General features: G+C 41.9%; 1 protein-coding gene across 12 annotated transcripts in view; it reads right to left on the reverse strand.

The window, feature by feature from the left end:
* The window catches only part of trdn (triadin), a 147831-nt gene that overhangs the window by 36848 nt on the left and 98214 nt on the right, over positions 1 to 12769 (reverse strand). For 7 of the 12 annotated variants that reach the window (XM_063034112.1, XM_063034138.1, XM_063034088.1 and 4 more), the window contains 2 exons: positions 8466 to 8519; positions 6492 to 6635 (listed from right to left, as the gene is read on the reverse strand). In XM_063034112.1, the coding sequence (XP_062890182.1) occupies positions 6492 to 6635; positions 8466 to 8519 (198 nt within the window). The remainder of the gene's footprint in view (positions 1 to 6491; positions 6636 to 8465; positions 8520 to 12769) is intronic. The other 5 variants (XM_063034174.1, XM_063034168.1, XM_063034154.1 and 2 more) reach the window with 2 other exon arrangements.

Consider the following 12769-nt stretch of genomic DNA (forward strand, 5'->3'; position numbering starts at 1 on the left):
GAAGTAAATCCAAATCAAAGATCAACAGGAAAGCCTCCTTTCTAACTATATTTTATGGATTTTTCAGAATTATATACTGAAAATCTGATGTGAGTTAGTTTTCAGACACAGGGATAACACTCCATTACATTTTATGGAGAAAGCTATATGTGGCATAGAAAACATATAAAAATAGAATGCAAGATATCTTCAGAAGAGTCTCCTAATCTGTAATGAACTGAATTAATAACATTCCTGATCCCTGAAGGGTGTTTAACTTGTGAGTGTTGTAATCATATCAGAATGGTTGAATTCTTATACAGATTCCGTATATTCTTATATTGTTTTCCATACCCGTATGCTTTAAGCTTTCTTCCCCTACAGTTTAAATTAGTAGAGTCAGCAGCATTGATTGGAGCCTTCTTGCTGCACCTCACAAGCCACAGACACTGGTCCGAAATAAAAATCTATTGCTTAACAGAAGCTAAAGAATAATTTAGCTTTATGGTCTCTGTCTAACTACATTTTAATGATTCCAACCTGATTAGCCAATTGTGCCAGTCTCATTTAGGAATAATCACATTTTCAGGCACTTTTAGATTTGGCAAAAATCCCATTTACTTTTATTGCTGTTGTAGCCACGGGAATATTCTTCCTGCAGGAGAGGAACACTGAATACTTCAATCAGCTTAAAGCCCACTGTTGCAGTTTAGACTCTGCCTTCTTGCACAGTGATTCACACAGTCTCTTGGTACTACTTTGATATATTCAATAATGTCCTATGAATTCTGCTCCACTGCATATTACAGTCATTTTCTGCAACCAAACCCATTAAGTTGCTCAATAACAATAATCTGCAGTGATCCGAGGCACCAACAGTGAAGCCAAGGGAAAAATGGAGATTTTGTTTCTGATGCAACGCACATAAAATGCTGGAGGAGCTCAGCCTGTCAGGCAGCATCCATGGAAACGAATAGACAGTCGATGTTTCAGGCCAAGACCATTCTTCAGGACTGAGTAGGAAGGGGGAAGATGCCAGAATTAAAAGGTGGCGGGGCGGGGGGGGGGAGGCTAGTTGGAAGGTGATAGGTGAAGCCAGGTGGGTGGGAAAGGTCAAATGACCATAGGAGAAATGGAAGGAGGAGGGGACCCAGGAAGAAGTAATAGGCAGGTGAAAAGAGGTAAAAAGGTCAGAGTGGAGAATAGAAGGAGGTGGGGGGGGTGGTATTTCTATCTCTGACACCTACTAAAACTCAAGCACAAGGTGTAGTAAGTTGTTGACGTGTCACTGCTCACTTTGTGTGTTAAGGCACATTTTAACCACACATAAGCCATTCCTTTTCATAGTACCTATCATATATCTTTTACTATTCAGTAACATTTTAACTGATATGGAATATATATTCATTCAATGCTTACTGGTTGGATCACTGCTTTTATAGAGATACATTATCTAGAACAGGAGTCCCCAAACTTTTTTACACCATGGACCAATACCATTAAGCAAGAGGTCTACGGACCAGAGGGAGGGAACCCCTGATCTAAACCCTTGATCATTACTGAACCTAGTTGATGGAATACCCCTCAGCTAGAGACATAAGATTAAACCTAACAAGTAAATTGAGTGACCTGGTCTAACGATAATTAAGGATTTAGGCCACAAAGTAGGGAAGAGTTGAGTTGGACCACCAAACCTGATCGTATTGAATGGTGGAGAAGACTACAAGAGGTTACCAGGCATCTATTTTGTATACACTGTTTTCTCTATTCAAAAGGATAAATTAGTAAATATTTTATTGACTTGGGGATTCTTCAGTATTATTAAAAATGCCATTAGGGAACATACCAATAATAATGCCAGTCATAAGCCTACCATAAGCCTACGTGTGGGCACGTGGCCAAGTGGTTAAGGCATTGGATTAGCGGCCTGAAGGTCGTGAGTTTGAGCCCCAGCCTAGGGAACGTGTTGTGTCCTTGAGCAAGGCACTTAACCACACATTGCTCTGCGACGACACTGGTGCCAAGCTGTATGGGTCCCAAGGCCTGAATCACCAGGTACTGTGGAGACTGAAGATAAGAATGTGAAAATGCACCTTCCTGTATCTAGAGCAGGTGTTCCCAAACTTTCCATGCCATAGATGTGCACCATTAGCCAAGGGGTCTGTGGAAACCAGGCTGGGAACCCCTGATCTTGAGACTGGAAAATCAGAATACAGGAAAACTGATCCCAGGACATGGCTGAAAGATTCAATGGGAGCAAAGAGGGCAGGAAACATATTGGAACTCAATAGCATAGGGCCTGGAGTCTTTGAGAGTGGGTCTAAAGCTTGGCAATGCAAGTTCAAAGGTGATTACTAGAGGAATGGACAGGGTTGCAGGTTGTCATCGGGGAGAGGTTGCAAGATAAAGAGTTGCAAGATCAGTGTTGAAGGTTTGTTGATAAGTGTGGAAAGTGTAGGAATCAGCATAATGGGGATTGGGATGGGGATTCAGGAGAGCAGATAACCTGGTTAGATCTTGGTCTAGGAAAGCAGAAAACATGGTTGCTCTGGAATTCTCAAGTAACAAGAAGACCTAATTTCCCAGCCTTGCATCCATATTGTGCCGAGAATAACATTGTTCTCTGCATGATTAATAGAGTAATCACTTGGTCAATGCAAAGGTGATTTGTTACTGCTAGAGCTGAGTCAAAATTCTGCCGTGGTGCCGTTTCGACCCTGAAATGGTTGCGGTTTCCTTCCACCATTAAATAAGTGAAGAACAGTCACACATCACTGACAAGAAGCATTAACCAACTCAATTTTTAGGTCATTAGCAGTTCTGCTGACTTAATTGATCTCACATAGAAACATAGAAAATCTACAGCACAATACAGGCCCTTCAGCCCTCAAAGTTGTGCTGAACACGTCCCTACCTTAGAAATTACTAGGCTTACCCATAGCCCTCTATTTTTCTAAGCTCCATGTACCTATCCAAAAGTCTCTTAAAAGACTCTATTATATCCACTTCCACCACTGTTGCCGGCAGCCCATTCCACGCACTCACCTCTCTCTGCGTAAAAAACTTACCCCTGACATCTCCTCTGTACCTGCTCCCCAGCACCTTAAACCCATGTCCTCTTGTGGCAACCATTTTAGCCCTGGGAAAAGGACTAAGCTTATAACAGGTGTTAATGACCTTAGAGTGAATGGAGAGTTGAGATTCTGTCTATAACCTGCTTCCACCTCCAGTTTCCCTCACCTGCACTGACATCCTCATTCATGCTTTTCCTACTTTTCTCCAGACTTAGGTATTCCAATGTCCTTCTAATTTCCATAAGACATGCCTTTTCCCTCAGTTGCTCAAGTACAGGGGTTCCCAACCTGAGGTTCACAGACCCCTTGGTTAATGGTAGGGGTCCATGGCATAAAAAGTGCTGGGAACCCCTGTTCTAGAACATTCATCCGCTTATCTTTGTTTTTTCTTAATTTCTTTATCATCCTCCCTGACCTTTCTCAATCCTATTTTTTGTTTTTCTATACAGTACTTACTCACTTACTGCCCATTATGCCGGTGGAGTTTAGAACCACAATGAAAGTGCTCCATCTCTGTCTGTAAAGAAGGAGTCTTCATTGCTGTTTCTGTAGCAATTGTTTTTTTCACCAGTCAGGGTTGTTGGCCCTGAGCTGAACCCATGAATATGGAGAACGAGTGGAATCCCCTAAGTCTGGCCTCTACCCTTTGACTTGCTTGGCATGAGTGAGCCTACCAAGAGCCAAAGCACAAGGCCAGCATAGCTCTCTGGGTCATTGAGGTATGAAAGGCTCCAAACCCTATGACAAGTCCGTGGTCTTCTTGGAGGTTTGTTTGGCTATAGACTCATTTATTCAAATTCTGTCCACTTTCTCATCCCAACATTTTTATTCCTGCATATGGGGACTGTGGTTTAGCTAATCTAAACTTTGATCAATCTAAAGCTACTGCACCCCAAGTTTTTTCTTGTAAAATAGCTTTAAATCAGGGGTTCCCAACAACTTTATGCCATGGAGCCTTCCCATCAACTGAGGGGTCTGCAGAGCCCAAAATGGGAACCGCTGCCTTAAATCAACTTCATTTTGTTTACACTTCTGTAAGGTGCTTTGGAAGTATGGGAAGGGGCACAAGTTAGGAGTACATTTTCTGACTGATATTCACTGAATTATGTTGAAAACTGCGAATGTACCAAGACTGAATTAGATTCGGGTTAACAATAATCAACCCAATCATGGTGTTGTTTTCTTTCTTGGCTGTCTGTGAGAAGACAAATCTCAGGGATGTAGAGAGCATACATACTTTGATAATAAAATTTACTTTGAATCTTTGAAGGAGAATAGCGATAACAATAAGATGTCCCCAGCAACAGATCTGAGAGCCACTAAGTGGAGCATATGAATTGAAAAGCAATTTACAGCATTAAACAAACCACTTAGTTTGGTGGGGGTGGGAGAGTCTACTGCACAGAATCAAAGTAAGCTGCAGAGAGTTGTAAGCTCGTCAGCTCCATCATGGGCACCAGCCTCCATAGTATCCAGAACATCATCAAGGAGCAATGCCTCAAAAAGGTGGCATCCATCATTAAGAACCCCTATCACCCAGGACATGCCCTCTTCTCATTGCTACCATCAGGGAGGAGGTACAGGAGCCCGAAGGCACACAGTCATTGATTCAGGCACAGCTTCTTCCCCTCTGCCATCTGATGTCTGAATGGACATTAAACTCATGAACACTACCTCACTACTTCCTTTATTTTTATTTGTGAACTACTAATTTAACTACTTTTGTATCTCAAGTGTTGTGTATTACATTGTACTGCTGCTGCAAATACAACAAATTTCATCACATATGCCAGTGATATTATACCTCATTCTGATTCTGATAAATTTCTTCTTTGACTTTCACAATCACATTCAAAGATTTAATTTTAGTCAGAGCATCTTTAGCATATCTTTACTAGCACTTACTTTTATGAGGAGTTATAGATCAAAGTTCAAAATCCATGCTACTGTATATTAATCATATACACTGAATTGGCACGCAAACTCACAAGGCATCAACATAGTCAAAAAGCATTTGATTTCTCTTTCCACAACACACTGACTAGAAACTGGCTATTTGGAAAGAAAATTAGACATTCAAAAGGAAGAATGATAACTATAATCAAGAACATCAACATGGCACAAAGACATTTTAACCAAAAAATCAATCCAAACATGATCATCCATTCACAGCATGTCTCGGATGGCATTTTTTATCCTTCCCGATGTGAAGGAATAGTGTGGTGACAAAAATGATTTTGGGATCATGTTAAGACGGGAGTTAAAACAAAATGGGATTATGGCTCATTGCTATCCCAGTATTCAAACCTGTTAATAGGGCAGCCAGATCTGTTTCAGGCAGTTTCAGGAAATAAAGCATTGGATTGTTTTCTTTTTACACATTTTTGACAAAACTATGTACCTTTTTTCACTTAGATTTAAAAAAATATTAGATGTATCATATTTGTTTTATCCTCTGGTTATTTTCAGTTAAAAAAAAAGCTTTTAATCTTTATTTACAGGCAAGTGTTAGGCAGAGCTAATTAAAAATTGATGGGGGCAATCTTATAAAATATAGATTACCACCTTAGATTCTTACTCGTTGACAATATAAATTATATCTCAGACTTCTTGCTGATGCAAGTTAATGAATGGAAATCCTTTATAAATATATATCTGAATATGTATATATACTGTATATAGGACACGCTCAGTAGGAGATGCTTCGTGCTAGAAGGATAGATTTGTTACAACACTAGAAATGTGAATTGTTTTCTTTTATATATTATCCAATTGTTTCCAGGTTTAATGTTGCCTGAATGAGGTGTTTGATCAAGCTCACTCAAATCTGATACAACAAATATGCTAGGATTTTAGATACCTTCTGGGTCAATAAAGTATTGCAAGTTATCTTCTGAACATCTTAAATCAGTGTGGTTGTTTGGTGTGAAATGACATTTTCACCCTGTTGTAACGTTATCAGGAGGGAAGTGGTTTGTAGCAGATCAAACAAACTTCGTACTGAACGTAACAATAGGAGATTTTCATCTTATCAGACATTCTTGGGATAAAATGGAAGTTCCTAACCCATTGCTCCAAACAATTTGTAATACTCATAAAAAGGTAGAAGCACAAAATAGATTGTTTGCCTATTTAATAAAATACAATTAATAGTTTTAATATTTTGTTTTCTACTCTCTGAACTGATGGAGTTAAGAGATGATAACCGTCACTATACCTGGCAGTAAAACAGAAATGTACCACGTATTTTTTCAATGCACAAAGTTTCCAAATTCATGAAGAACCAAATAGTTGAATGGGCAAGCTTAGAAATTAAAATTAATACTCAAGTTTAAATGATGCCACAAATATTAACTGTAATTACTCTGTGTTTATATAATTTAATCATCCTAAACATTTTTTAATGTACAATGTGCAACTGCTACAGATTCTGAATACCTTCATCCATATCGTCATCAGGGTATTCTTTTGTTGATAATATATCAGACAGTAAAGATATAAAGCCATAGATCCAAGTTGAGGTATCCTCCACAGCCTCATCTATGACTTTCATAGGATCTGAGCTTAAATCTTTAAAACCTCCTGAATGCATATAAGGAAAGAGCAGTAAGAAATAAAGAACATGGTTCAGAGATTAAAAGGAGAAATCAAACATAAACAAAATCATGTATTGTGTGAACTCTCCTTTACAGAAATAAGTTGTTAAGGTTTACCCAGAAATATTATATATATATATATTTCATAACAGTGCCAGGGAAATCTCTTTGAACTAGTTTACCAGATGCAGTGAAAGAAATTAAAAAGCATCAGGCATTTTTTTAATTGTACATATGAATATTCACTTAATGAGTGAAACCATAGATTTTGATGAGGTGCTATTTATTTATAAATAAAATCAAAAATCTTTTAATTTTTCCCAATAGCACAAAATGTTATTTTGAAAACATTTTATAAAGATTATATTTAAGATGTGTAGTAAACCAGTTAGAAATGTTTTTAAAAATAGAAAATAACATTCATCAATGAGACTGGCAGAAAACTAGCATTGATTTTATTCAAATCTGAAATTCATGTTGCTTTGATTATACCAATGTAGATCCATTTATGCAAACAGTGTTAATTTGTGCGAATGTGTGAAAACGTGACACAAATATTAATTCTGGAAATTCCATGGAGTATCTCTCTCCAAGTACATGAATTGATTTGCTCAGGAATTTTTATGGGTACAAATAAAACTATGGAATTTCAATTGATTTAGCCACGGTTGCTTTGGAATGCATGTTTGCTAAATAAGTTTTGTGATATTCTCTCTGTGATTTGGATAATTTGATGAAGGAAGTATGAAGCCCAGAATGAGAAAACAGACTCTACAATTTATTGTAATGAGAAGTAATGGCATTATAGATTAGATTTATATCGTCACTGCTCCGAGTTCAAATCTCAGTGGGAAGACAAACCTAGACAGTGGATCAACATGGTATAAAGCCTTTACACTCCTCATCCTTCCCCCAGTCCTACCCAGCTAAAAATCAGCTGAAAGGTTCTGTGATCAGTGACTTAATGCTTACACCAGGCAGTCAAAATGAAAATCCACTCCCATATGCTTTGAGTCCTCAGTGTTCACAGAATATGCACAGAGGAATTTATTGAAGGATTGAGGCCATTGCTACCTTTAGGGGGATGTAAAAATAACAACTGATTCCCTGATTCTCTGTGTGAAGCCTGTATATACTGCATTTTTCCAAGCAAGCAAAAGTGCTACAAAGGCAGAAGCAGACAAGTAAAGACGGAGATGCAATTCATTTGGAAAACGTGCAGTGAACATCCACAAAACCAAAAACCTATGTGTTAGTGTCTAAACATTTCAATACGTGTTAGGAACAAAGTAAAGCTCTCTTATCTCTCCGATCAGTGAATGGGAACAGCCTAATCAGCCCCGGTCAGTTGTGCTAAACGTAGTATGCCAGGATGTTATCATTCATTTTGGATATTCATTATCTTAACCTCACTGAATTTCTATGTGGTACAATCTGATTCCTTTCCAATCAACCCGTTTTCATGGAATATTGAAGTATTTTAATACATTCCACCCTGTCAAAATAACCAGTGTGGAGAACATCTAGTAAAATCAGACATAGATTGAGGAGTAATATGCTTGATGTCACAACTGATGAAACTCATAATGCAAACATTTTAAAGTCACATAATCCATGTTCAAATCACTGCAAAAATACTTCCCTTCAAGGAATACAATTTTTCTATTGATCACACCTTTTGGTCAATGGTAGGTCACAATATTTTATGAATGCATTACTATTTACCACATTGATTTGGGATAGAAGCTCAGGTGATAGAATTCCTTGAAGGTAATGCCAACAAAATTCTAGTGAACAACATAAAACCAGTTCTTGCCTTTTAGGCTCGGTGCTTCTTTTAAAACTTTGTCGACACCAACTTGCTGTTTTCCTGTTAGGATGAGATGAATTAAGAAAGGGAGAGCAACGAGTAATACAAACTTGCAACACAGGAAAAAATCAAAAGAGATCATTTAGTCTCCTTGATACCATGTTTGTGGTGTAAGTGACAGGAGCTGATAATGCAAAAAAAATTCCTCACAAGCTGGTAGCTAACACTTTACACTGATTCAAAGGGAGATAAAACTGAGGCTTTAAAATTCATTCTACTCAGTTAATTAATCACTAAGACCTCCGTGTTATTCATTAGACTCTTTGTGGGACTTCCTTAACAATTCAGATGCAATTTATTTTTTTTAAATATATCGATAGATGAAGAAATGGTGCAGAATTACTGTTCTTAGGTTTAAGTAGCATGTGATATTTTATTGAATGAAGCAAACATAAAATAGTTAATGTCATATTTTGATATGAGTTGGCAAATTTATCTTTCAGCAAAAGAGTGGGATGCCAGGTACATCTATACTGTATTGTTCAAGCATTTAACATTAATTATAGCATAATTAGAGAATACAATTCTAATTGTATTTTTATTTGCCGTGTAAAAGTATAAGACCCATTCTCTTCGTGATTTTTATAAATGACCTGGATGAGGAAGTGAAAGGATGGGTTAGTAAATTTGCTGATGACACAAAAGTTGGGGGTGTTGTGGATAATGTGGAGGGCTGTCAGAGGTTACAGTAGGGCATCGATAGGATGCAAAACTGGGCTGAGAAGTGATAGATAGAGTTCAACACAGTTAAGTGTGAGGTGGTTCATTTTGGTAGGTCAAATATGATGGCAGAGAATAGAATTAATGGTAAGACTTGGCAGTGTTGAGGATCAGAGCGATCTTGGGGTCCGAGTCCATAGGACACTCAAAGCTGCTGCATAGGTTGACTCTGTGGTTAAGAAGGCATACAGTGTATTGGCCTTCATCAACTGTGGGATTGAGTTTAAGAGCCGAGAGGTAATGTTACAGCTATATAGGACCCTGGTCAGACCCCACTTGGAGTACTGTGCTCAGTTCTGATCACCTCACTACAGGAAGGACGTGGAAACTATAAAAAGGGTGCAAAGAAGATTTACAAGGATGTTGCCTGAATTGGGGAGCATGCCCTATGGGAATAGATTAACTGAACTTCGCATTTTCTCCTTGAAGCGACGGAGGATGAGAGGTGACAGGATAGAGGTGTATAAGATGATGAGAGGCATCGATCGTGTGGATAGTCAGAAGCTTTTTTCCCCAGGGCTGAAATAGCCAACAGGAGAGGGCTCAGTTTTAAGGTGCTTGGAGTAGGTACAGAGGAGATGTCAGGGGTATGTTTTTTACGCGGAGGGTGGTGAGTGCGTGGAACAGGCTGCTGGCGACGGTGGTGGAGGCAGATACAATAGGATCATTTAAGAGACTCTTGGATAGGTACAAGGACCTTAGAAAAATAGAGGGCTATGGGTAACCCTAGGTAAGCACAGCACCGTGGGCTGAAGGGCCTGTATTGTGCTGTAGGTTTTCTATGTTCAATGTTCTATGTAAAGAAAATTAAGTAAGAAGTGAAAATTCAGATGATTTAGCCTGTTAAACTGCCAAAGATCCATGAAGAAGCCCCACTATTCAGAAATAGTGACGTAGTAGAAAGGGTCTCCTGTTTCAAGTTTTTGGGGATGAACATCACTGAGGAGTTGTCTTTGTCAGTCAGCACAACCTCGAGAGTAGAAAAGGAACAACAGTGACTATACTACCTGAGGTGCTTAAGGAGAGCTAAACTGCCCCGAAAATTGCTGGCCAATTTTTATTGATGTGCAGTAAAGAGCATACTGACATACGAAGTGACAGTGTGGTACTCTAGCTGCAGCAAGACAGATCACAAAGCACTCCAACGGGTGATTAGAATGGCTCAGCACATTATTAGAACTCAAACACTGGACTTAGAGACAATGTACCACTCTTGATGACTTTGGCACGCTTGTAACATCATTAAAAGATCCATCCCATCCTGGATACTGTCTCTTCAATCTCCTGTCATCAGGTAGGAGACGCAGAAAGATCTTAGCTAAGACAGTAAGACTGAAAAATAGCTTCTCCCTGAGGGGTATTGTACAGCTGAATAATGCAACTCCCCAGCTTGCCAATGGCCTTTGAGTGATATGGACTATTAAAGTCACTTGTTGCATGTCAATATGGGATTTTTAAATTAAGTCATAGCACCACAATCTCTTTGTCTTGATCAATGAAAATAAAGTTCTGTGGCGACCCACTTTCTGGCACCCACGAACCGGCTCACGAAACAGCGCGCGCAGGCAGAGGGCCGGCAGCAAAAAGGGCGCCAGGACATCTTCACCAGCAGGGGGAAAATCCCGCGCGCAGAAAGGGTCTGGGAATATGCATTCCCCACAGTAGTCCCGCCCAGGGAGGGCGGGAACGGGAAGGCTTTAAAGCGGGCCGCGAAGTTTGAATAAATCTCTTTCATCGCAACTCTAACTCACCGACTCCGTGTGGTTATTCTAGCGAATTGGTGACCCCGACGGCCCAAACGATATTTGGACCAGAGATGACCGACGCTGCATCTGTTCACGCAGTTTCGTTAAAACTGCCAAGCTTCTGGACGCTGCGACGCCATTTATAGTTCGAACAAGCAGAAGCACAATTCCACATTCGGCAGATAACCTCGGAGTCCACTCGCTACTACTACGTGCTGAGCTCCCTCGACCAGGAGACTGCTGCACAAGTTGAGGAGTTTATACAGTCGCCCCCTGGACGGCAAATACACAGCATTCAAAACCCTGCTCATAAGGACTTTCGGACTCACGGCGCGAACGAGTACGCCGCTTAATGCACCTGGATGGGTTGGGAGACAGGCCGCCGTCAGCATTAATGAACGAAATGCTGACCCTGGCTGAAGGACACAAACCCTGCCTCATGTTTGAGCAGGCGTTCCTAGAGCAACTGCCCGAGGACATATGCCTGCTGCTGTCCGACGCAGATTTCAGCAAACCCCGGGAGGTGGCGGCCCGGGCAGATGTGCTGTGGAATGCCAGGAAAGAGAGAGGGGCATCCGTCGCACAGATCACCAAGCCGCGTGCCCAACGACAGACCAGACCAGGCCCGGCAGCAGAGCCTACAAAACCCGGCGACGGGAGTGAGAAGCCCAACGAACAATGGTGTTTCTACCACCAGCGGTGGGGCACGGAGGCCCGCCGCTGCAGACCACCCTGCAAATTCCCGGGAAACGCCAGGGCCAGCCGCCGCTGATGGCTACGGCGGCTGGCCATCAGGACAGCCTCCTGTACGTCTGGGACAAGCAGTCGGGACGTCGCTTTTTGGTCGACACCGGAGCGGAGATCAGCGTCTTACCTCCAACGAGTTACGACACCCGCAACAGAGAACCGGGACCCACCCTGAGGGCCGCTAATGGCAGCACAATACGAACCTACGGCACCCGCACGGTGCGGCTATAGTTCAGCTCCAGCCGGTTCACGTGGGACTTCACACTGGCCGCCGTGGCCCAACCACTCCTGGGGGTGGATTTTCTACGAGCCCACAGCCTGCTGGTCGACTTGCAAGGGAAGCGATTAGTCCACGCCAAGACTTTTCAAACGTTCTCCCTGGGTTTAGCACAGTTGCCAGCCCCACACCTGGACTCCATCACGCTGTCCGACGACGAATTCACCAGGGTCCTGGCAGATTTCTCATCAGTACTGACACCGCAGTTCACGGCAGCCATGCCCAGACACGGAGTACAGCACCACATCCCGACCCAGGGACCACCCCTCCACGCCCGTGCTCGAAGGCTTCCCCCGGACAAGCTCCGACTGGCGAAGGAGGAATTACGGATCATACGACGGTCCGACAGCCCATGGGCCTCCCCCCTTCACATGGTGCCCAAGGCAACGGGGGGGCTGGAGACCATGCGGTGACTACCGCAGACTGAACGAGGCTACAACGCCAGACCGCTACCCTGTGCCGCACATTCAAGACTTCGCAGCAAACCTACACGGCGCAAGGATCTTTTCCAAGGTAGACCTTGTCCGGGGATACCATCAAATCCCTGTACATCCGGACGACATCCCCAAAACAGCACTCATCACCCCGTTCGGACTTTTCGAATTCCTCCGAATGCCGTTTGGTCTGCCGCACAGACTTTCCAGCGGCTAATGGACGCGGTGGGACGCGACCTGGACTTTGCATTCATCTATTTGGACGACATCCTCATAGCCAGCAGTAGTCGGCAGGAGCATCTGTCCCACCTCCGCCAGCTCTACTCC

The sequence above is a fragment of the Mobula hypostoma genome, chromosome 2, assembly GCF_963921235.1.
Source record: "Mobula hypostoma chromosome 2, sMobHyp1.1, whole genome shotgun sequence".
Classification (NCBI taxonomy): Eukaryota; Metazoa; Chordata; class Chondrichthyes; order Myliobatiformes; family Myliobatidae; genus Mobula; species Mobula hypostoma.